This window comes from Candida jiufengensis (genome assembly GCF_024610255.1).
Source record: "Candida jiufengensis strain CBS 10846 chromosome Unknown scaffold1, whole genome shotgun sequence".
Taxonomy (NCBI): Eukaryota; Fungi; Ascomycota; class Pichiomycetes; order Serinales; family Debaryomycetaceae; genus Lodderomyces; species Lodderomyces jiufengensis.
Genome location: NW_026261562.1, coordinates 2087787 through 2113410, shown reverse-complemented (window position 1 = coordinate 2113410; position 25624 = coordinate 2087787). Strand labels below are relative to the sequence as shown.

At 24.9% G+C, this 25624-nt stretch overlaps 12 protein-coding genes across 12 annotated transcripts; 6 read left to right on the top strand and 6 right to left on the bottom strand. All coding sequences in view use genetic code 12, as the record gives it.

Annotated features, from left to right (window-relative positions):
• Nucleotides 1-348: 348 nt before the first annotated feature.
• KGF54_004673 (uncharacterized protein) lies at nucleotides 349-1047 on the top strand (the record flags this gene model as incomplete). The annotated part of the gene is made up of 1 exon (XM_051765397.1): nucleotides 349-1047. The coding sequence occupies one exon, from the start codon at nucleotides 349-351 to the stop codon at nucleotides 1045-1047; it is 699 nt and encodes a 232-aa protein (XP_051618715.1).
• Nucleotides 1048-1140: 93 nt separating this feature from the next.
• On the top strand, nucleotides 1141-1473 carry KGF54_004672 (uncharacterized protein; the record flags this gene model as incomplete). Its single annotated transcript, XM_051765396.1, has 1 exon — nucleotides 1141-1473. The coding sequence occupies one exon, from the start codon at nucleotides 1141-1143 to the stop codon at nucleotides 1471-1473; it is 333 nt and encodes a 110-aa protein (XP_051618714.1).
• Nucleotides 1474-1522: 49 nt separating this feature from the next.
• On the bottom strand, nucleotides 1523-3247 carry KGF54_004671 (mRNA splicing protein; the record flags this gene model as incomplete). The annotated part of the gene is made up of 1 exon (XM_051765395.1): nucleotides 1523-3247. The coding sequence occupies one exon, from the start codon at nucleotides 3245-3247 to the stop codon at nucleotides 1523-1525; it is 1725 nt and encodes a 574-aa protein (XP_051618713.1).
• A 237-nt stretch (nucleotides 3248-3484) lies between these two features.
• PSP1 (Psp1p) lies at nucleotides 3485-5635 on the bottom strand (the record flags this gene model as incomplete). The annotated part of the gene is made up of 1 exon (XM_051765394.1): nucleotides 3485-5635. The coding sequence occupies one exon, from the start codon at nucleotides 5633-5635 to the stop codon at nucleotides 3485-3487; it is 2151 nt and encodes a 716-aa protein (XP_051618712.1).
• Nucleotides 5636-7940: 2305 nt separating this feature from the next.
• Nucleotides 7941-8162, bottom strand: KGF54_004669 (uncharacterized protein; the record flags this gene model as incomplete). The annotated part of the gene is made up of 1 exon (XM_051765392.1): nucleotides 7941-8162. The coding sequence occupies one exon, from the start codon at nucleotides 8160-8162 to the stop codon at nucleotides 7941-7943; it is 222 nt and encodes a 73-aa protein (XP_051618711.1).
• Nucleotides 8163-9944: 1782 nt separating this feature from the next.
• On the bottom strand, nucleotides 9945-10328 carry SMT3 (SUMO family protein; the record flags this gene model as incomplete). Its single annotated transcript, XM_051765391.1, has 1 exon — nucleotides 9945-10328. The coding sequence occupies one exon, from the start codon at nucleotides 10326-10328 to the stop codon at nucleotides 9945-9947; it is 384 nt and encodes a 127-aa protein (XP_051618710.1).
• A 671-nt stretch (nucleotides 10329-10999) lies between these two features.
• On the top strand, nucleotides 11000-12862 carry PRM1 (pheromone-regulated protein; the record flags this gene model as incomplete). The annotated part of the gene is made up of 1 exon (XM_051765390.1): nucleotides 11000-12862. One exon carries the CDS (start codon nucleotides 11000-11002, stop codon nucleotides 12860-12862), a length of 1863 nt encoding a protein of 620 aa, XP_051618709.1.
• Nucleotides 12863-12933: 71 nt separating this feature from the next.
• On the bottom strand, nucleotides 12934-14646 carry TOS4 (Tos4p; the record flags this gene model as incomplete). Its single annotated transcript, XM_051765389.1, has 1 exon — nucleotides 12934-14646. One exon carries the CDS (start codon nucleotides 14644-14646, stop codon nucleotides 12934-12936), a length of 1713 nt encoding a protein of 570 aa, XP_051618708.1.
• A 498-nt stretch (nucleotides 14647-15144) lies between these two features.
• RPL37B (60S ribosomal protein eL37) lies at nucleotides 15145-15789 on the top strand (the record flags this gene model as incomplete). The annotated part of the gene is made up of 2 exons (XM_051765388.1): nucleotides 15145-15151; nucleotides 15524-15789. 2 exons carry the CDS (start codon nucleotides 15145-15147, stop codon nucleotides 15787-15789), a joined length of 273 nt encoding a protein of 90 aa, XP_051618707.1.
• Nucleotides 15790-16041: 252 nt separating this feature from the next.
• Nucleotides 16042-18255, bottom strand: KGF54_004664 (uncharacterized protein; the record flags this gene model as incomplete). Its single annotated transcript, XM_051765387.1, has 1 exon — nucleotides 16042-18255. The coding sequence occupies one exon, from the start codon at nucleotides 18253-18255 to the stop codon at nucleotides 16042-16044; it is 2214 nt and encodes a 737-aa protein (XP_051618706.1).
• Nucleotides 18256-18691: 436 nt separating this feature from the next.
• On the top strand, nucleotides 18692-19564 carry NEP1 (18S rRNA pseudouridine methyltransferase; the record flags this gene model as incomplete). Its single annotated transcript, XM_051765386.1, has 1 exon — nucleotides 18692-19564. The coding sequence occupies one exon, from the start codon at nucleotides 18692-18694 to the stop codon at nucleotides 19562-19564; it is 873 nt and encodes a 290-aa protein (XP_051618705.1).
• A 3050-nt stretch (nucleotides 19565-22614) lies between these two features.
• SDS24 (Sds24p) lies at nucleotides 22615-24549 on the top strand (the record flags this gene model as incomplete). Its single annotated transcript, XM_051765385.1, has 1 exon — nucleotides 22615-24549. One exon carries the CDS (start codon nucleotides 22615-22617, stop codon nucleotides 24547-24549), a length of 1935 nt encoding a protein of 644 aa, XP_051618704.1.
• Between the last annotated feature and the right edge of the window lie 1075 nt (nucleotides 24550-25624).

The following is a 25624-nucleotide window of genomic DNA, read 5'->3' as shown; positions in this document are numbered from 1 at the left end:
ATTAAGTCTATAAAAATTCGAGTTAAAAGCTACCGGTTGCAATTTCTAAGTCTGACAAATATGATTCATATAAAATATGTTACGAAAGAATTTAGAAGTATAATTCTAGGTAACACTACATTTGCAAATAATTCTCCAATCTCATTTTAAATTTATATTACTCGACCCATTGGAACTTTGGTTTGCTATAGATTAGAATTTTTAAAAATCTAACATATTTATGCATCCATTCTGCATCAACTCAATTAAAAAGGTTTCTTGAACAAAAAATGGACCATATCTTTTCCAAATATGTAGAAACTATACTATACTCTCTAACAATACCAAGTATCTTGATCAACATTCGTAATGAGTTTAAAAACATCATTAAAAATGGACAATCAAGAATCTTTAAATTCAGTAACAATTACTACAAAAATTCCATCATTATTCCAACCAGTAAAATTAACTAACGATATAATTTTAAAGAATCATATTGCTATTTCTTCAATGTGTAGTTTTGCAGCTACTCCAAAACATGAAATTGCAAATTTACATTTTTCAAGATATAAATCATTTGCATTACAAAAACCTGGTTTAATTATGTTTGAAGGTATATTTATTTCTGAAAATGGATTAACTGATGAAAAAGAATTGGGGATTTGGAATGATGAACAAGCTTTTAAAATTAAAGAATTAATTCAAGAAATTCATGATTTAAATTCTATTTGTTGTGTACAATTATTTCATAGTGGAAGAAAAGCTAAAGGTAATGATATTGTTGCACCTTCTCCAATTCCATATGATTCTAATTCAGTTACACCTAAAGAATTATCAATAAATGATATTCAAGAAATTAGAAAACAATATCTTGAGGCTGCTAAAAGAAGTATAAATATATGTGGATTTGATGCAATTGAAATTGCTTGTTGTAATGGGAATCTTTTACATCAATTTCAAAGTAAAATTACAAATGAACGACATGATGAATATGGTTATAAATCACCAAATTCAAGAATCAAATTGTTATGTGAAATAATTGACGATATAAATAAGGAATTTAATTGAGATACGTTAAAAATTCCAATAAGTGTTAAATTTTCAATAAATGATAATATAAATAAAAATCATAATGAATTAATCGATGATGATACTTTAAAAATGATCAAAATTTTGATTGAAGATAAACAAATATCAATTTTGAATATAACATCCGGTAAAATATCACCAAACTCAAAACCAAGGTATCAATTGAGTGAAAATTCAAATATACCAGCTCATTTACCTTTTAATGAATTTTTAAAAAAGAAATTTTCCCATAGTAATTGTTTAATTGGATGTAGTGGAGCTCTAGATATGAACATTCCCAAATTGAATGAATATATTGAAAATGAAATTTTAGATATTGCATTTATTGGAGAAAGCTTTCTAGAAAATCCAGATTTGATTGAATATATTGCTTCAAAATTAAATTATTCAACAAAAGAAAAATAACAAAATATAAATAAAATTATGTATGTTATTTTTAATATTCTTATATGTATTAATTATATCTGTATAACCATTCAGGTAATTTTTTACCACCTTTTTTCAAAAATTTCTTTAATGGTATAAATATTTCTTTATCATTTTCATCATTTATAAATGAAAAACTTTCACCAAATTTCCCTGCTCTACCAGTTCTACCAATTCTATGAATATACTCATCAAATTGTTTTGGCATTTGGAAATTTATAACAAGATTAACATTTGATACATCAATACCTCTTGCTGCTATATCTGTTGCAATCAAGATTGGTTTTTCATAATTTTTAAATTGTTGTAATGCCAATTCTCTTGATTCTTGTGTTTTAGAACCATGTATTGTTGTTGTTTTAAAATTTCTTGAATCTAATTCCACTGATAAATTATCTACTGTATCTTTAAAATTTGCAAATATTATAATTAAACTATTTGGATTTTTGTAATTATGAGATTGTATTAATTTGATTAATTTTGAGATTTTAATTGATTCTAGATTACTTTGCTTGTTACTCAATAATTCAAATCTTTGATCTATATTGTTCAATGCTTCACCCGCACCTCCAATTGTAATATAAACAGGATCAATTAAAAATGATTTTGTTAATTTTGTAATTATTGGAGTTATTGTAGCAGTATACATCATCGTAATTTTATTTTTAAGGTTGAAAATTCTAGTATCTATTGAATTTTGCAATTTGGTATTAGTTGGTAAGTATTCATAAAGTTTATTTAAGTCTTTTTCAAATCCCATGTCAATCATTCTATCAGCTTCATCCATTACCAAATAATAACACTTACTCAAATCAAATAGTTTTTTTTCAATTGAATCTATTAATCTACCTGGTGTTCCCACAATTATGTCACAACCTTTTAATGCAATTTCATTTATAGTATCTTGATATTGATGACCTCCAATAATTGATAATACATTAAATCCTAATTTTGAACAGAAATTTTCAGCTTCTTTTTTAATTTGTAATGCTAATTCTCTAGTTGGAGCTAATATCAACACTAAATTTTCATTTTTAACTTTTTCGTACTTTAAATAATTTGAATCAATTGATAAAAGATAATTAAAAATTGGTAATAGAAATGCTAATGTTTTACCACTACCAGTTTCCGCAATACCTACTAAATCTCTTTGCTCTATAGCTATGGGTATACTAGATCTTTGTATTGGTGTTGGTGTTTCAAAACCAAAATTGTATAATAAATCAACAATTTTTGAATTCAATTTACTTTCATCCCATGACCTTATTGGATTTGGTGTATTAGAATCATTATTTTTATTATTACTGTTTTTCACAGTGATTCCGTAATCTTCATTGAAAATTCTCCAGTCTCTTTCTGTCATTTCTTGTACACTTTTAGTAGACCAATGACCAATTGATTTATCTTTTAATAATGGATCATTAATATTATCTTCTTCTTCATTATCAACTAAACTTGGATTGAAACCGTTTGATGTGTCCTCTGAATCATCCCAATCAAATTGAAATTTCTTATTCTTCTTTTTTGGTTCATATGACTGCCGTATTGGCTCTAGTTTTGGTATATTTGATGCAATTCTATTTTGAGGTTTAGTTTTATTTGATGTAGATGATGATTGGAACTTTGGTAAGGGTTGCTGTTTTTGTTCATTCGAATTAGTATCCTCTTTTGGTCGCTTTGATTTGGGAATATATGTGGGTATGCTTGCGTCATCTTTTAATAGTTCATCTATGGAAATGGGTCTCTTAGACATTTAATCGTACTTTAAAAAGTGTTGCAAACTTTTTGTCTTGTATCTTTTTTTTCTACACAAAAGTTTATCCTATGTCTAAAATCACATACATAAATAAAATTTAATTTACAACCAGAAATATTATACAAGAATTACAAATGAAGTTCCAATTCTTAATGATTTTATACTGCATAAAAAAATTGTCTATTATATCTCTTTTGTAAAACCTATTTAAAATTGTATATTTTTAGTTGTAATCTATAACCCATTTTTAATTTTATTATTATTATTTATAGTATTTGTTCCATTTGTTGTAACGCTAGTCCCATTTGTTGTACCATTAGTATAACTTGGATTGAATCCAAAAAACTCAGTTTTTATATCATTTGATAAAGATCTCAATAAATTCTTTAAATTTAACAGATGAAAATAATTTGGCGTTGATAAATTTGAAAATTCTGTAATTGAGAAATTTAATATTTGATCATTTGATAATTCATATTCTTTTGGTATTAAATTAGTGATAGTTGTTGGCTCTTCTGAATTTTTTAATTCTTTTTCCTGCTCATTTTCGTCCCTTTCTTCCTCATCCATTGTTATATACAACTCTGGTTGATTAAATGGTAAAACAGCACATAACCAAATTCTAGTTTTATATATTTTGAAAAGTTCTTTAATTAATCCTCTAAAATCTATTCTATTAAATCCTGCAAAATAGTAAAAGATTAGCTTTTTGAAATCACATTGATATTCAACATTAATCAAAGTTAAATCTGAATCCAAACCTAATTCTTTAATTTTATTAAAACAAGTAATAAATGCTTTCTTTTCTTCCAAAAATTTACCACTAATTTTATGAACTTCTTTTGGAGTTGCAAATCTAAGGACTTGTTTTATTGGTAAAGTAATTATAAATTCACTGTCTTCATTAGAATGAGAATTAATTATAGTTGACGCATTCATTGAAGTTGGATGAGTACCTCCATGAGCTTTTGTAGAATTTCCATCATTTATAGTTAAACTTTTTAAATGTTCCAATTTTTTAAGAAAATTGAATAAAATTGCAAAATTTAAATTTACCAATGGTTCAATAATCATTACTAAATCTTTACCTCTATCTCCATCAACTATAACCAAATCATTCTTTTGTAAAAAAATGTTAGAATTATTTGGATATGATAATAAATCAAATTTACCATTTTTGTTAATGACCAAACAAAGAATTTTATGATTAAAAGTTAAATTATTCAAATTTTTAATAAATGTAATAAGCTTAGAAATGATTGAATTAGTCAATAATTCATTCATCTTATTAACAATTTCGCTTGTGATAGTTGGATCTTGAAAATATTTTGTAGTTTTAGAATAAAGCTCTTTCAATTCTTGTGAAGCAACAATATATTGATCTTTTAACAATAAGCCATTTTCTAATTTTATAGGTTGGCCAGGTATTTGAGGTTGACCCATTATTGGTTGTGGTTGGCTTTGCTGTTGTTGTTGTTGTTGTTGAGGTAAATAATTTTGTAAATGTTGTGAATTGGGTGACTGATGTTGATTTGGTTGATGTTGAGATAATCGATTTTGGTAATAAGGTTGTTGTCGTTGCTGCTGAAATGGTGCAAAATTATTTACTTGTGGTTGTTGAGAATATTCGTTAAACTTGGACCCCACTCCCATATTTAAGTCATTAAATGAATCACTCAAATCAAAATTGTTGTTATTAATTTTATTACTAATATAATGATTACCTCTTGCTTGAAAATTAGAGTTATTATTATGATTGTTTATACCATTATTAAAAAAATTTGAATTTTGAGAATTAATTGAAGGTGATTGATTTTGATGAATATATTGATTTGAATTTAAAGGTTGATTAGTATTAAAATAATTTGATCTTATTAAAGTTTCAGCTGCATAACTTGGACGACGTGAAGAAATATTTGAAATTCCACCTCGAAGTTCTAAAGGCAATTTAAATGAATCTCTAATGTTATTACTATTATTACCATTATTAATATTATTATTATTATTAGTACTGTTTGAACTAAATGAATCTTTTAAAAAATCTAAATTTGGTGAATTTGTTGATAAATTGTTTAATTTATTAAATAAAATATCATTAAAATTTGATTGTGATAATGGATCATCATTATTTGAAATTGATATTGGATCTATAAAATTATTATTTAATTGACTATTAGTATTACTATAAACTCCATTTATTGGTAAACTATCTCTTCTTATATTTGAAAAATTATTATTAAAATGATTGAAATTGGTATTGAATGTATTATTTAGTTTATTGTTATTGCTATTATTAAGATTGTTATTGTTGTTATTATTGTCATTATCAATAAATTTCCTCAGATCTAGTGATGAATTATCATTTAGAAAATCAGGTAAATTCATGCCAAACTATTCAGTCTATTCTCTCAATTTATTACCCTTTCCTCTATAATTTTTTTGTTTTGGTTGCCTTTCTCTTAATTATTTCTTCTATTATCAATATATATATAAATAAAAGGTGAATAATTATAATCAAAATTAAGTTTTTCTAAATTATAAAAATAAATTAAATATATCTAATGAAAGTTTATTGATTTATACCAATTAAAGATTATTTATTTGTAGTTAATTGATCTTAAAACTGTTGTTGATTTGATAATTGACTACTTATAAAAATATCAAAATTGTATATTTAATTAATTAATTGTCTTTTCTTAAAATAAATAAATAAAGAAGTCACAAGTTTTTTTTTTTATTTTTTTATTTTTTTTCCTGTTTTGTTTAATATTTTTTTAATTATTAAAATTGTAAAAATAAATAATTAAAAACGTATTCAATGTATTTATTTTATAATTAATAGATACTTACTTTGGTCTTTCTGATTCATTCAATTATCCTTTCATTTGAAGTTTAAAAGGATCTATTGAAATTAAGATTAATTCACCCCCCTTCATAATTCACATAATTAACATAATTTAAAATCTTAATTAATAAAGATTAAATACAAATATATTATACTTTATTCAATTATATAATAGAGTTATAAACTTACAATATTAAATTAATAATTATACTTTTAATTTAAAATCAATTTGATCCTCATAACCTTTTGATTTTAAATAATGTATTTATTGTTATTATATTCATACAAGTTTTAAATTCATAACAAAAAATGTTAAAAATCTGGGGTAACTTTTTTTTCCCTTTTTTATTTTTTCTAGACAGCCGTATTTCCAAACTATTCTATCTGTTTAAAAGAATTGCGTCAGACATTTTTTATTTTTTGCCCTCAATGAAAAGACATAACATGCAGTAATTTCATCAATCTTTAATAATTAAGGTTCAATTAGAGACTTAGAAGTCCTTCTAAGTTCTATTATTATTATAATCGATATAGTTTTACTTTGCTAAGCTATTTCATAATTTTATGAGAAAGGGAGTGAAAAACTTAAAATAAATGCATTAATTCTCAGAACAAGGAGCTCAGACTTGAATAGATTATATTTTAAATTTGTTGGTAAATGATCTTATAAGTGATAAATAATGAGCTTTATTGAGTTAAGCCTATAACACTTATTTCAATTTATTACTTTCATCTTTTTCACTAATAAGTAATTAAGAATTTGGTCTGGTAAATTGGGTAAGAAGTAAACTGGGTAAATTCTGCATTGAGATTTTAAGGTACAATAATACTTTAAAAGATTATTTTATTTTAACAAATATAAATAGTATAAAATCATTCTGAGGATCAACGAAATTATATTCAGTGTCATTCTTTTCAAATTCAATTTTATTAAATTTTAAAATTGAAAAAAGTTGATTTAACTATTGCTAAAACCTCCCTTAAATCATAAGATAATTAATATAAATTTTGACATTGCTTGATTCTAGGAAAGTTTAAATTTGAAAAATTATAACCATCTAATGGTTTAATTATTTAGATTTACACGTATATAATTAAACTTTATATCTTATCTCTTTAAAATATATAAATTAATCTTAATCTTATCATCTAATAAATCAATGTCACAAAAGTCAAAAATGAGACTTGATCAATTTTTTTCTTATGATCGATCTTTTTTTTATAAATATTTGGAATCTCCACTTCAATTTTTTTTTTAAACTTCTCACTCTCGAATAAAAAAAATGTTTCAAAATTTCCCCGAATTATTTAAATTTTTACGAGAGACATTTTTTTTTTAAGATTAAAAAAAATATGGGGTAAAAAAATAAATTTAAAGTTTAAAAAAGTACAACATTTAACTTAATATAAAATAAATTATAGATAAGGATACAACAATTTATCTATGATTATAATAAATCGAAATTAATTATTACAAGTAATATTGTTTTAAAAGATTTCATAATCTCATCTTTAAATTTATTATACAACTATATAAAATAAATAACTGATTAATACTTTGTTATCAACTATTGATCAAATTGTAAACATTATTAACCAATTATTAATGAAAACTTATACAACTCGAACTAAAACGAGTAAATATTGATCTTCGAATAGAAACAGTTAAAAGGCATCTCTTTTTAGCTTAGCTTAATACTTTAATAATTGGATCTATAACGAACTGTATAATTACTCTCCCCAATTACTCTAACTTTTAATTTATTTTTTTATTTATATTGAAAAAAATCAATCTATAAAATTTGTCATTTCTTCATTTCCCATCTTGTATCAATTTTTGTTAATCTATTTATTAATACTTGAATCACTTGCTCTTCTATAACCACAACCAGCTCTTGGAGGATAAGTAGTACCATCAATTAATAAAACTTCTTCATCATCAAATGGTAAACATGAACACCAATCAGATTTTGAACTTGTATTCATAACTTGAACTATATGTTTTGGATCTGAACATCCAGACCATGATTTATGTTGACAAATTCCACAAACACTTGCAGTACACATTATATTTTTTAAATATTGATCTATTAAATTTAAATTAGTAGTTTGTTCGGTCGTTTTGATTAAAAATATATATATATAATTTTATTTGAACTATTATTGTTGTTGTTTGAATATGTATTAGAAACAAAATAAAAACAAAATTAAATGAATTTATATTTTTAATTTTAAACTGAAATAGAATGATAAAAATAAAAATAATTATAGGAATAAAATAAAAATAATATTCCAATTTATTTATAATAGAAAATCTTACAATAATATTATCATAAATTTAAATATCACAAGATAATAAAATAATTTATATTACTAACAAATCAAATAATATTGTAACCGTTTTTGTCATCATTCAAATTATTATTAATTTACCATTTATTTATTTTGTACTTGTACTACTAAATTTTATGTAATAGATAAGAGAATTATATTAGAAAGATATAATAATAATAAATATTTTATTGCTATTAATTATAAAAAAGATACATTATTAAAATATTGTATGTTAAATTTTAAGGACTTTAAAATCCGTTCATATTAAATATTTGAAACTTCCATTCATCCAGTATATTATATTTGGTTAAATAAACTAAATAAACTAAATAAACTGTCAAAAATTATTTCAACAAGCGTTTTTTTCCGTATATCATTTTGTTTCTTCAAAAATATATTTATTTAATATTATATAATATTTTAAGAGATCATACCACTTAAAACAAATCTCACAATATTTTATATTTTTTACAATATTGAAATTTGATTCTCACATAAAATTTGAGTAAATTGTAAATATTATGATTACGAATCATTTCCAAGTTAGTAGTTTATTTTTAAAATACCCTTTAAGTCCTCCTTATATAATAATATTTTACCGAACGGTTATGATGGAATTATATTTTAAATCAAAATTTGTTGTATAATATTTCATATATAGTTTATATCGTCGTACCATAATTGCATCGTGATAATTCAATTAAATTTTGTTTCAGGGATGTACTTGCCAACTGTTCTTAAAAAGTCATTCAATAATCTGAAACAATACATTTGTTTTATTTATATCTACCAAAATTTAATCTTGAATTTACTTCTTGAAGTAAGGCGCTAGTCTCCTATCTACTGCTAAATTTTTTACTTCTTCAAAGAAGTATAATAAATTTGAAAGCAGTGTTTAAAAGAGAGTGATGAATTCCAATTTGCAAGTGCTATCTACATTTGCATAGTTTGAAAGAAGGGGCTCTTACATATTACCGCACAAAAGTAGGTAATTTGTGTCTATTAATTTTAAAATAGTTTTTGACAATTTATGTTTATTAATTGTCTTGTTGTTATGTCGACATTGAATTCTAGCCAGCAATTAATAACATACATTGTTTTTACAATTAGCTCTTGTCGTTTTGCAAATGGAAATGGAGTATTTGACAGTTGAATAATAATGGATACTCTTTCTTAATTTGTAAAAATTCATTGCAATAATCAAGAAAATATTGTAAGCGGGGTTTGGACCTGTTTAGTCGAATGATTCTTATGCAAGGATCTTCCAAAATTAGGTCAAGCCGAAGCTAGCCGTGACCCATAATAGTAGAGGTAGATAATTTTAAGTCAATTTTTTGATGAATTTACAAATAAGACGCGTTGAATGGAATAACTAATGCATGAATGTCATATGATATGATTAGAATTTAAAATGAGATGATTATGATACGTTCCCAAACTTCAAATGAACAACAATTACTACATTAATTTCAAAATTTATAAAAATCATTAATAGAATACATATATTAAAGTTAATTAATTAAAACCTCCAACTTGTGATCTATGAGCTTCAATGGTATCACCATCTTCTAAATCTAAATCATCAGGAGTATTATTTGGTTCAACTCTATTACCATCAATTAAAAATCTTAAAGAATTCATATCTTTACCTTGTCTTTTACAAAATGCTTCCATTAATCTTTTCATTGGAGTATTTCTTTTAATTTTGAAAAAAATTTCAGCTGATCCATCACTAACTTTTAAATTAATATGTGTTGCTCCAGTTTCTGATTTTTCTTCTTTTGGTTGATCATTTGTTGATGGTTCAATACTACCTTCTGGTTGAACTGATGATTCATTTACATTATTTGTATCTGGGAAAGTCTCAGATGGAGCTTGATCTTGATTCTCTTCAGACATCTTTTAAGTTTTTGAGAATGATTAATTAATTAATGAATTGATTATAATGATGTAGTTGTAAAGCGTGTTTATAGTTTTGTTATTTGCCATTTTTGTTAAATTAAAGATAGTTCTTTTTTGTACAATGGCACACGACTAATATAATTTTAAGATTATTTTTATCACCATAAATTTTAATTATTAGCCTTAATTAATTATTAGCTTTGATTTACAACCAAAAATTTTCAGCATTACAACAACAGCGTTACATGCTTCATTGTATCAACAAGTCAACCAAAAGATGAAACAAGAGTATTGAAGATTATCTAGGAACACTTTTTGTTGTGTGATTAGTATATTCCTTAATTTGATTGAAAATTACATGGTCTTATGAGGAAAAATCAATGGAAAAGTGAGTACTTCAGAGTATTCAGATTCACGATTATTGAGTAAATCTTTCGCTATGTATGAATTTTGATCAATTTAACTTCGAGGTCATGTAATTAATTGCTTCTAAAATTAGGTTTATCTTGCATATAAAAAATTATTATTTTGTTTCAGAATTTGTTTCAGATTTTCATCAACTTCAAACGTATTAATATATAATTTATGAAATCACATCTTTCACAAAAATTTCAAAATATATTCATCATGATTTTTGAAGAAGAAACAACTCATGTCATTAAATCAAAATGATTAGAAATTATTTAAATTTTGCAGAATTATCAACTCAAATATATTTGAATCAATATACAATTTTATTATTTTTAATACTTGTGAAATTATTCATGTTAAGAAATTCATTAATTAATACAATATCAAAACAAATCATAGATAATTCAATATGTGATGAAGATAATGTCCAACCTTTATTAGATGGAATTCATCGAATGATAATGGATAATTTAACTAAATTAAAATATACTGGAATTGTTTTCATTGTACTTATTATTAAAACTATTAGAGAATTAACTATATTTTATATTGATTTTTTATTGGGAACTTACATATGTTTATTAAATGCATTAGTCAAAGGAACAACAGAAGTTGCATTTGATGCAAGTGAATCAGTACTTAAAGCATTGAATGAAACAATAGTTGAAGCAACAAGTGAAATTGAAGATGGTTTACAAGGCTTATCATCATTCATAAATGATTTAGTTACAGGTTTCAATGCAATAAAAAACTTTTTCACAAATGGTAAATCAGCAGATACTGGTAAACAATATGAACGAAAAATTAATATAACTTTGGGTAATCTAAAAAATAAAATTGTTATACCTGGAACGGTTTTAGATAAAATCGATAGTGCAAAGAACATAAGTTTAAATGAATTAAATGATTTAAATAATGAAACTCAAACTTTATTAGAAACTCCATTTAATTTAATTATTCAAAAATTAGATCAAGTTAAATTATCAAATCTGACAACTAATGTTACAATTGTGCCAATAAATGTTACAGAAGCATGTATGAAAACTGTTTATGAAGTTCAAGATACTCAAGATAAATTAGTGAAAATCGTGGAGGTAATAAGTAAATACTTACTAATTGGAATGATCTTACTTATTATTGGATCTATCTTATATGCATTTTATATTGAATCAAGGCATTGGAAAAGAACTACAAATTTTATAAATGAGAACAATATAGCTGATGAAGTTGGTTTTAGAAACCAAGCCAACATATATGATAATCCTTTTTTATACACTATTGTCAAGAGAATGGGATTTAATTTGAATGAAAATGTTATTTGGATGATAAGTTATATGAGTAATAAAATGACAATGAATGTTTTAACATTTGGATTATTAGGAATATTAACAGTCGTATTACAATACATTTTAATCAATTATTTACTGTCTGAAATTTCAAATCAAATAAAAGAAATGGATTACAAGAATACAACTTCAAATTTAACTTCAATGTACATAAAATCAATGAATACATATATAAATACAACTGAATATGATTTAAATTCACAGTTATTTGGAGAAATTAGAGAAACTTCAACTAAAATCAACAATACAATTTCCAAATTTCTGGATAATTTGAATACTGCAGTTTCAGATATTTTTGGGAAATCATTCATTGCGTCAGCTATAAATACAGTTGTGTACTGCACTATTGGTAGAAAATTAGAAAAAATTGAAGAAGGTTGTACTTGGTTAAATAAGAATTTACAAATTAATTTACCTTTAATTTCATCAGATTTAGAAAATGATATAAAAAATATTAAATTTTTAAATTCGAATTATTTTCTATCTAAATTGAAATCAATAATTGAATTTTATTATAAGAGTTTAAAATTAGAATTAATTATTGCTTTATTTTTTTTAATAGCCTGGTTATTACAATTTTTGATTGGGCTTGTACTATTATTCTTAAGACAAGGCAAATCAGATATGCAAAATCTTAATTTAAAAATGTTTAAAATTGGTCCACCTAGAGAATTAAATGAGAAAGAAAAAAGAGAGTATCAATATCCTATATCTGATCCAAAAGCTATCAAGAGATTCCCTCAAACTTCTTCTAGCTTTTACCCACCTGTATAAGTATATTATATCAAATCTTTAAATAATAATCATTCATTTACTCATTTATTATATATTTTACACATCTCTATCTATTTCTTAATTGGAGCTGGTTTTTTCCAATAATATTGTTTATGAACTTTTCTACAAGATCTTAATCCACCATGACCTTTAACATTTGAAACTAAATTTTTACGATTTAAATCTTCATCATTTTCAACCATATAATAATATTCTTCTTCTAATGGTTTTCCAGCAGCATCTTTACCTTGTCTACATATAATTCCAATACATTTTATATTATTTAAAATAGTTTTAATTTGTAAATTTGTTAAATTGGAAGTTAATTGACTTATTGTATTTAAAATTGAAATTGGAGTTGAACTTAATCTTGAAAATGCTAAATGATTTATGAAAATGTTATTGATTTCTTCTAAATTTGGTAATGATAATACTGAATTATCAAATTCCACTATTGGTTGATTTACTGATGTTTTTTTCTTCTTTTTAGGTGGTTGTTGTTCGTTATTTTCGTTTTGTTCTTGTTGAGGGATATGAATAACAGCTTCGTTATGGTTGATCGATTTTGGTTCCTCAGATAATGCACGTCTGATTGTATTTGTTTTGTCTTTTAATACAATTTTTGGAGATATTGATGATGATCTTTGTTGTTGTATAGTTTTATTATCTTGAAATATACTGAATTGAGATGTAATTTTAGTTGGTTTTGGATGCATGATTTTAACAATGTGTTGTTGCTTTGTCTCTTGTATAATAGATTTGTCACTTTCTTCATTATTAGACTCGTTGAACTTGACAGCCTTGATTTGTTGATATTCTTTACTTGGTGTCTCATAATTGTCTTCTTCATCTATATTTAATTCATTTCTTGATTTTGAAGGAGTATTTGGAATTGAACTATTTAAAGATATTTTATTCATTGGTGTAGTTTCCTCAACAACTTTTTCATTATCTTCAATATCGTTGTCTATAGTTTTATCAATTAAAATTAATTCCTCGTCATCAGTTAATTCATCATCATCTTCAGTCAAATTTTCTTCAACATCGTGAGGATTAATTAATATTATTTGTTTCGATATTTCCAACATTATATTTTTAAATTTAGGTAATGTAAGAATTTCACCTTTATGAATGTAAAACTCTGAATAATTTGAATTTAACTTTATAGATTTCGACTTTATACTTGATGCATTAATGAGCTTGTTATTTTTGTTTTCTGTTATGATATAATTGTTTTTTGTATTCGTTGAATGAACATAACATGGCTTTGGAATAATAATAGTAGCACCATTTGAACCAGTACATTCAAGTACTATCTGTTCTTGATCATAGCTTATTTTGACATGAATTCTTGAAATAAATGAATCTTTTGAAGTTAATGGATATTCACAATTTTTTGATGATCTACCAATATAAAATTGATTTTTCTCTGATAATAATGGAATCCGAGTAACGTCTTTATCTGGATTTAAAATATTGAAATCTTTGTTAATACTAATTGACGTCTTCACTTCCTCATTTAAATCAGTTGATTTTGAAATTTCTTCAGTTTCCGCAACGTTTGCTTCTGTGAAATTATTACCCCTAGCTGGTGAAGATGAACGGAATAATGATGAAGATGGATTAGGTGTAGGATATTTATCACGTCCCAATCTATGATCTGACAATTGAGTATTTTGATGCTTTTTGACTGCAAATGGATCTTTACTATATTGAAGCTTATCATCAGCTACAACATCATCGTGTAGTGGAGAAGACGGTGGGAATTGATAATTGTATGACATTTGCTATTGAACGAAATCTTTTCAATCTTAATGCTAATAATTAGCTTCAATTGATGTGTGAATAGACTTGATATGAAAATCAATAAGTGTTATCTATCATGATTCTATCATATTATTATTTACTGTTTACAAAATGAAGTCTGTAATCTCGTGTTGTTTACATTTCTAGTTAAGCGCCATATTATATTATTTCGCAACCGCGTTTTAAAGTGCTACCAATGCAAAAACAATGCTTATAGCCCTAATTTAAATAGTATGCACGCTAGTAAAATTGAGTGCTCACGTTATTGGCGAGAATTACACTACTAACATTAGCTCTGCAATATAGCTACCAAACGTCAAATATATATAAGATTACATAATATACATTAATTAATGTTACGTAATATACAAATGTAAAGAGAGAAAGTAAGTTTAGTGAAAAAAAAATTTCTATATAGAAAAATTTCAATACAATTCCTATTTTCACATAATCATCAACTAATAATATAATCAAACATGGGTAGTATGTAGATAGCACATCAAGAATAGATCAAATATAACTACGTATATGACATAAAGTGGGTTCAACATGGGAAAGAGTAGTACATTAGGAAATAATTTTGGAATAAGATAGTCTATTTCAATCAAGAAGTTTGTCAAGATTTAAGAAGTCACATCGTATATTTCAAGTTTAATTCAAGCTTTTAGATATTAAAAATAAATCAAGCGTGGAAGTCAATACTAAAAATTGAACACTATTCAACTAGAATTCATAAACAACGGGAAACTACAATCAATTTATCATGAAATACAAAAGACGCAAATCCAATTGTCAATATTACGAGTAGTTATATCAAATTCAATGAAGTCAAGTGATACTAACACCGTTTTATAGAAGGTACACCATCATTAGGTAAAAGACACAACAAATCACATACTTTATGTAACAGATGTGGTAAAAGATCATTCCATGTTCAAAAAAAAACTTGTGCATCATGTGGTTATCCAGCTGCTAAAATGAGATCTCACAATTGGGCTTTAAAAGCTAAAAGAAGAAGAACTACAGGTACCGGTAGAATGTCTTATTTAAAACATGTTGCTAGAAGATTCAAAAACAATTTCCAAACTGGTGTTGCTAAACCACAAACTCAATCAGCTTAATTTTAATTTTTAAAATCATCATCAGAAAGATAGAATAATGGGAATTTTAGAAGTGAAAGAATTGCATTAGGTTATTATATGTTTTTTTTTCTTATTATTAAGTTGTTAGTTACGTATACATCATGATTGGACATCAAAACCAAAATACACACTGTAAATTAATGTGAAATTTATAATGTTAATGTGGAACAACTGTAGAGATAATTTTATCATTCAATCTGGGATACATTCTATTAAAGTACAATTTACTATTTACAAGTTCATCTCTTCGTCACTATCATTATTTGGCATTACGTTACTATTTTCTTCATCATCAGATTCATAATTCATGTTAAAATACAAATTATCAGCTTCTTCTTGATTAACAAATCTGTTTAAAATATCTCTCGACAATTCGACAGTTTCCGAATCATATGGAAATTCAAATCCGTTGGCATAATCACTCTCTATATTAGCTATTAATTTTCCATCTTCAAAATCTCTTACAGTTAAATGGTTCAACAATCTAGCTTGTGTCTCACAAGTTTTGTTGAATACTGGATTTTGATAACCTTTTGATCGAATTTTACTTAATAATTTATGAGCTTCAATTGATAATGAATCTGAACCGAATGCAATTCTCAGTAAAACAACATATAACTCATACAATGTTTCACTATAAACCAAATCACTAGCTTCATGTAGATCTTGAGTTAAATAGTTCAAAATTTTAACAATTAAAGCTATTAATTGGACTCTATGATGAATTAATTGAGATCTCGGATTTTTTGAAATATGAATTTGTTCAATCGATATAATTCGTATAAATGATTTGAAATATTCTTTATCGTATAAAAATTCAACTGTCTGTTTTGTAATAATTATGGAAATTAATAATTCAGTAACTCTGATTTTCAAATTTAGTATGTGATTTTCATCATTAAAGTTTAGATCCTTTTTTGGAGGATTTTGCTTTGAAATTTTATAAATTGGTTGAGGAATAACTATTAAGTAATTATTTAATTTATCATGTTCAATTGGAATGGTTGCATCAATTAATCTCATGTCAAAGTTATTTCCAATAAGTCTGTTTAATCCATAAAATTTGAGACCTTCTTTTATTGGTATATCTAGTGAGAAAATATTCATTAATGACAAAATCATAGTTACATCAGAAACTGAATCATTAAATCCAAATGTATCTTCAGTTAAAGAATAATTTAACATTTCCACTATATTGAAAATTACATTTACTTGTGCAACAGTTTTAAATCTTTCTCCATTTTGAGGTAAACAGGTCTTAATTAAATTGGTTGGTATCACATTGCTCAGCCAAACTTTCTTGATAAATTCAGCATCATATATTGAAGCGATGGACACTAATTTTTCAATCAAATCTAATGAAATGATTAAAATATACTTTTCAATAGCAACAACTTGATCTGGAACGTCATGATAATCCTCAAAATCAACTTCCTCCTCCAAATTCGGATTGAGTAGAAATAAATATCTTTTTGCTAATTCAGCAAAATTTTGAATCAACTTTATAATGATTTTTTTTGTCACCGAATTAGGTCGGAAACTTATGGCACAATATATTAATGATATTAAAAATGGAATTGATACTACAAATTTCTTAGCCAGTGCTTGTGTAATGATATCAAATATTAATGATGTAATTTTTTCAATGAATAACTCTAATTTCAAATCCTTCATATTCATTAATATGTCAATAATTGATGATGACAAAGGTTGTCTTCTTTTAATTTTATATCCATAAAGTGTCTCCATTTCAAATTCAAAACAAACTTTACTCAAGTAATCAAACGATTTTCTGGGACTTCCAACAATGCAATAATTCCACAATTGATCAATTAACAATGATGTATCATTTTGCTGTTTGATGTTTGTTTGAACTGGTTGAGCTGGTTTTACAATAAAGGATGATTCTCTTATGGGAGTTGCTTGAGTAAAATCTCGAGTTTTAAAATCATTACCTCTATCGTTTTTCGGTCGGTTTTGTTGATGATTATTTATTGGTTGTGAAAATCCATTTGTTGTTTTCCTTTTTTTCAATGCATTAGTTGTAATTAACTCATTCCTTAGAAATTTTCTATCATCTTCCAATTTATTAATAGCATCATTTAACGCAGTTGTTTCTGAATCTTTACTTCTTTTTAACGCGTCTAATGATTGTTTTAATTGATTAACTTCTTCACGTTTTGCATTTTGTAATTGTAATAATTGAGCTTTTAAAGTTGCTATTTCACCATCTGCTTGGAATAATTTTGATTGGCTTTCATCATTTAATGCCTTATCTAAAAATTGTGATGCTAATGGAGCTGTTGTTGACGGTGTTATTGATGTGTTTTGAATTTTCAGGATATTTTGAGTTTGATTTATTGGTAATTGTGTTCTTCCTGTTAAAAAACCTTGTAGAAGTTCATCATATTCATCATCATCAAAATCATTATCCGAACTTGTCATGTCTATTATTTTTGAATCATGATTTTGTTTATATTTGATTTTGGTTGCAAGAAAACTGATACAAATAAAAAATAAATTATTTATGCGCAAAAGTTTCAATTAAAGAAATCAAACATGGAGATGTTAATGCTTTTACAAAGAATTTATTTCATACATGAGAATTACAAACCTTGCTAGAATTCTTCATTTTAAATTTCTCATAACTTTGCACAAATAATGAGCTACACCATTTTTGGTACCACACAAATTTATCATGATTCGGATTTATGATTAGTCTGACTAACATATTTTATAATGAAAAATTATTTACAATAAAAAAAAATAATAATGTAAGAAAAAAACTTCATCTTAATATTTGCAACATTTATTTGAAAAATAATTAACATACATCACTAATTTAATTTACTAGCTATAAATTCTTACAACTATACAAACTATGGTAGATACAGAACCCAAAAGGACCAATTCAACAAAAGATAAGTCAAAAAAAGGAAAAAGTGAGAAATCAGTAAATTCTAATGAAGATTTATCATCTACCTCATCTACCTCATCATCAAATAAATCAAGTACATCTACAACTTCAACGACTAAAAGTTCAGTTCCACCAGCTTCATTAATACCCGTACAACCAACACCATTAACATCTCGTGATAAAACAACAAAAAGATTGATAGTAGTGTTATCACAAGCATGTTTAGAAACTTATAAAATGAATTCAGGTAATGGACCAGGAGGTGATAGATTTGCTTTATTAAATTGTGATGATCATCAAGGTTTATTAAGAAAAATGGGAAGAGATATAGCAGAAGCAAGACCAGATATTACACATCAATGTTTATTAACTTTATTAGATTCACCAATAAATAAAGCAGGAAAATTACAAGTTTATATACAAACAGCAAGAGGTGTATTAATTGAAGTAAATCCAAGTGTTAGAATTCCAAGAACTTTTAAAAGATTTTCTGGATTAATGGTACAATTATTACATAAATTAAGTATTAGATCAGAAAATTCAAAAGAAGTATTATTAAAAGTTATTAAAAATCCAATAACTGATCATCTACCTACAAAATGTAGAAAAATTACATTATCATTTGATGCTAAAATAAGAAAAGTTCAAGATTATGTTTCAACTTTAGATGATGATGAAAGTATATGTGTATTTGTTGGTGCAATGGCAAGAGGTCAAGATAATTTTGCTGATGAATTTGTTGATGAAAAAATTGGTTTATCAGATTATCCATTATCTGCATCTGTTGCATGTTCAAAATTTTGTCACGGTTGTGAAGATGTTTGGGAAATTTATTAGATGATTTAGAGACTTTGTTATGTATATTGTATATATGTGGAATGAAATTAGAATTTATACATAAATTTTGTAGTATTTGAAACAAATTTCAGTCTTCAACTTTTAATTTTGGTAATTTTTTGTTTCAACACGTCATTAAACTTGGGCTTTATCTTGTAGAGAGACTACATTTACAATTCCATTCATGATTTTGCCATCTCTTAAACTCAACATGTATATGAAACTGAGAATTAAAACTCTTTAGATATAGACTTTTACTATCAAACACCGCTTTTAATAAAACCTGCATATAAAAGTGTTTCAGATGTTCTTCAGTCCTTGGATTTCAAACATTTTTGTTCATAAAAAAAAACCTTAATAGCTATCTACTAATGTTTCAAATATACTTATATTAGTCTCAAATGCATATATTCTGTTGACTGACCTGCAAATGTGTATAAGTAGTTGAAATCAAAATCTAAATAAAACTGCGTCAAAATTAGATAAAATTTTAGAATTATGAAAAAATCTGATATTTTTACGGTTTGTGAGAATTATCAAACTGGAAACAAGTTCAAAATAGTACGTCTAGACCATAAAACATTAAAAAAACAATAATCTGAAACTCATTTGGATCCTTATCAAGTTTTTAATCTTATTATTTGTTTCAATCACATATGTCCAGTTCTAGAATTTTCGTAAATAAAGTTTGGAACAAAAAAAAGGGCTCATATTTATCATTTTTTAAATAACTCTCCATATAAATATATTCAAAAGGAACTGTATTATAAATGGTTGACTTGAACTAAGTTTCAATTTCCTAAGTAGAGATAGCGATAATTACATGGCTGACTAAAAAATTAGACTTAGCATTATCTATTTAAGCCGAAATCTAAAAGCCTGCTTTAAAATTTAATTAAGTCCGAATAGATTAAATTCAGCCCTGTAAAGTTATCACTTGAATCAATAAAAGAAGTCATAATATAAAATTCTACCATTCTGTTAAACATATGACTTAAAATTCAAAAAGTTTGTGTTCTTTTTTACAATGTTGTATTGCTTTTAATAATTTTGTATAGAGTGAGAAAAGGAATAAAATCAAAAAAAAAAAAAAAATAATAATCGAATGTTAAAATATTTTTCTGGGGGTTGTTGCATAATTATAATATTTCAAAATTTTAGTTTTAAATTTAGTTAGTAAATTACGCCAAAAAATTAATTTGATGTCTAAGTCATGACTGTTATGTTAGCCTTAATGATATTTGAATTATTCTCGATTACTTTTACGGCGTTAATAGTACATACAAAAATTAAAACAATGCTTAAAAAGATTGATTAAATTAGTGATCGTTTCAAAATTTTAAATCAGGAGATCAAAGTCCTAAATTTGAAACACAAAGAAAATTTAATAACAAAGTAGAAGTGCATAATTTTGTAACAAAACTAATTTAATTTTGGTATTGTATAATTGTTGATTCTGAAGTGACCAAACAACATATATCTAATAAAATTAGATTGTAATTATAAAAATTAAGAATTAATAAATAATTGATCAATAATATCAATAAGATTGAAAATATTTGCAACATAAAAAATAAAAATTGATCTTGTGTTTTTGTGTGAATACTTTATTTTTAAATCTCCTATTTAATTTTTAACATTCTTAATGAGTAACTAATATATACATTTCTTGACTTTAAATCTAACCCCAAAGTAATTCACTCATATATAATTTAAATTGATAATAATTTACATGAGAGTTTTAAATTAAAAACGATTCTGTTCATTGGAAAATTTATTTGAAATGAAACGAATCAAGTAAAATATATTCAATAAAAAAAAAGCGGAAATTAAGTGAAATAAATGACTTTTTTATAAAGTAAATTCTATTATTCATAATTTGATTTTTTACTCCTATATACATTTACGTTATGTTTAATATATTGATCTCTTAAAAAATGTTCAATACTATCTCTATAACTATTACTTTATTACTTTATCGCTGATCAATACTCTTTTTGAATTCTAGAATAGTTAAGTTTAAAGCAATCGTGTTAAATTGAGAATTTTTTTTTTATTAAATTACCATACGTACAAGATACTAAGGAGAGTGTATGGTTTAATTAATTCATTTGATAAGTTTTATTTTACTTTTATTGTACATTTGAAACTACTTCTATTGTTATTTGATATGTAATTATATACTCATATCTATTTGAATATCTTATTTAATTTGTAATATGTAATATGTAATATGTTATAAATGTAAAGAATATTAATATATATAAATAATTAAAATCCCCTCATTTTTTATTAAATACTAAATAATAATAATAAACTTTAAATTCAATTAATTTTTCTTCAAAGAAATTGAAAAATTTAAAACGCTCATTTTCAAATTTTTTTGATTCATTTAATTAGATATATTCTTTATAATTGGATTCATACTTGATTAAACAATCTTATTGGAATAATATATTATATAAGTCATTAATTATAAGTATACTTATTACAAATTATTATATTACATTATATTAAAGTTGATTTTTTGTTTTAAAAATTAAAAACAAATACTCCACCTTTAAATTTAATTAAATTTTATTATAGACTTGAAAAATAAAAAAAAATAAAAAAAAAATAATAATAGCAAAATTATTAACTAACAAAAATTAAAATAATAATAATATCAAATTAAATTTTATTTTTTTATCAACAATTTTTTTACAACCAAATTTTATATATCAATCAATTCTTCTCATATCATTTTTATTCAATTGATTAATATTCTGTTCATCAATTATTAGTATAATCAATTTATAATTTAAACTCATTTTACACAAGACAATTTTATAATTATTATTGTTATTAATATTAATATATCTCAGCCTATATTCAAACTCCTTTTTTTTTTTCAATAATTATCATTAATTACTTTATTACATTAATTCCATTCATTTTATAAATAATACTACAATTGTATTTTTAATTCATATATATATATATATACAAACATAACATTTATATCATCATCAAGAGAAAATAGTAACAGAAATAATCAAAATATTAGAAAAATGGTAAATCCTCCACAACCTAGAAATCAACCTTCTTCATCACCAAGAGTTTCTCAATCACTGTTATCTGCTGCATCTAATCCATCATCATCTAATCCATCATCAAAACCTTCTCCTTCAATTTCAAATGCTCAACTACATAATCAACAACAACAACCTCCATTACTTTCGCAACTGCATCCATCTCAACATTCTCACCCTCATTTACATCATACATCAACTAATTCATCACAATCTTCAAATAATTCAATATCATCGCAATCATCTTCAAATTTTCATCATGTGCCATCACAACAGCAACAACAGCAACAACATTCACATTCTCATAGTATAAGTCATGGATCAAATCATCCTTCACGTAAACCTTCAATTGTTGAATTATTAAGTTCTCCTCCTCCTTTACCAATTGATCAAGACGATTCAATTCATCATCTAAGTTTATCAAGAAATCCTTCAATAAGTTCAAGAACTTCTCAAGGTTCTATAAATCCTTTCAATTATCATTTACATCATCATCCTTCAAATTCATCTACTGGTAATGGTGGTTCTAATTCAGTTACTGGATTAGATTGGAGTGACGTTCCATTAACTGAAATTGTTGAATCTAATAAATTAATAAGTATTCATGCTTCTCATTCTGTTCAAGCTGCATTTGAAACTTTAGTTAAAAATGACTTAACTAGTGTCCCAGTATCTATTTCAAAAGATGATCCAACTGATTTAAGAAATTGTTTAACTTTTGACTATAGTGACTTAAATACTTACTTATTATTAATTATGAATAAAATTGATTATAATGATTTAAATCTTGATGAAATTGGTGAAGTAAAACTGACTTTGAAAGAAAAACATGATATAGTTACTTCCAATATTAATAAAGCTAAAAAAGGTGAAGAAGTACCAGTTGAATTTATAATAAAATTACATCCAAAAAATCCTTTTATAAAATTTGTTGAACATGATACTTTATTTTCCGTCATGGAAACTTTAGGAAACGGAGTTCATAGAATAGCTATAACAAATGATGAATCAACTAAAATCACCGGTATTTTGTCACAAAGAAGATTAATTAAATACATGTGGGAAAATGCCAGAAGATTTCCATCATTAGAATTTTATCTTTCTTCAACATTACAAGATTTGAAAATTGGTTCAAATAATCCATTAACGATATATGATGATCAACCAGTTTTAGATGCATTATTTAAAATGTTCCATGAAAATGTTTCTTCCTTAGCAGTAATTGATCGAGCCAAAACTTTAATTGGTAATATATCTATAGTTGATGTCAGAAATCTCACAAGTTCAAAAAATTCTCATTTATTATATAAACCAGTATTAAATTTTATAAGTTATAATTTATCACAAAAGGGTATAGAAGAAGGTCAAGATCAATTCCCTATTTTCCATGTAAATAATCAAAGTTCATTAGGTAGGGTAATTGCAAAATTAGTTGCTACAGAATCTCATAGATTATGGGTTGTTGATACTTCTAGAAAAGCAAGTTCAGTTAGTTCACAAGCTTCTGCTGCACCAAATAGCGGTATGAACCATAATGGAGTTACTGCTGGTTATCCGTTACCTGCAGATGCAAATGTATTGGATAAAGCTGCAAGTGTTGAAGGAACATTAATGAGTAATAATAATAATAATAATCATTCCAATGGATCAAGTGTATCAACAAGTGGAGTCTCATTAGCAGCAAATGCAGTACAACAAGAACAAGGTTATGTTGGAGGTACTGGAAAATTAATTGGTGTTGTTACATTAACTGATATTTTAGGTTTATTTGCAAATTCAAAAGGTCGTAGAACCGATCCCCAACTGGCAAGAAATTTTAGAAGAAGATCATCAACAAGTACTACAAGATCATCAATGGATAGTATTGATACAACTACTTTACGTCAAGCAAGTAATAGTAATAGTATTGTATAATTACTAAAAATGTCATTATAATTAGTAAATAGGTAACTAGTGGGAGTAAATAAAATATCTATCTATCTACATATAACATACATGTTTGTCTACAATACTCTCGTGATCAAAAAGAATATAAAGTAAATTAAGTGCGTATGTATTTTTTAAAAAATTGTCAGAATATTTCTACACGAGTTCCGAAAAAAGTGCACTCGATTACACCTAGTTCAAGAATACTTCTCCAGCCATTCTAAAACTTTTGCCCAAAAACTAATGTAAGAAGTACATGAGCTACTAATTCAATATTTCAACAGCTCTGACGTAAATTTTGAACTTACACCATCTTTGAAAATTTAGTGAACTGTGATAATATTTAGAGGGGTGAAAAAAATTTAGTGTTAAAAATATAAATCAGACAATTAATTAATTTTTCAACGCTATAAGAGATTAATATTACAAAAAAATTCTATAAACTCCAATTGAATTTGATACACCAAAGTAAACGGCTCAATTGAAGTGGAGTATAGAATTTACACTTCTATTGTTTTTCTATTTGCATACTTTGATTGTAAAAACTTTCTGCTTGCTATATCACAAAAATATGAAACTTGAACAAAAACCTTTAATAAGATGAGTTTTTGTAATATATTTTTTTTTTCAAAGATCGGACATTTTAATTCGCCCGACATTGAAATTTAAAAATTATACTGATTAAGTTATTTGCCACTTACTTAAAAAAATTCAGATTAATTATCAGTATCAATCAAGGTAGAATGAAATTAATATGTGATGAATTCTGAATTATGACTCATCTTTGAAGCTAAATGAATGATGTACTACTTATTAGTAAAGCAAATGTAATTAAAAACTAGGTTGAACTCTTTGTAAAATTATTATATTCGCTGTAAGTTATTAATTAAGGAGTAAAATTAAAAGATAACAAAAAAATATTTAGTTACATGAGATTGATGGGTTTTGATACAATTTAATTGAGTCAGATTTTTATATTTTTATTTATCTTACTTTGTTGATGGGTCAAAACACAACAATTGAATCAATACAAACGTGAAGTCTAAGTATTATATTAAATGAT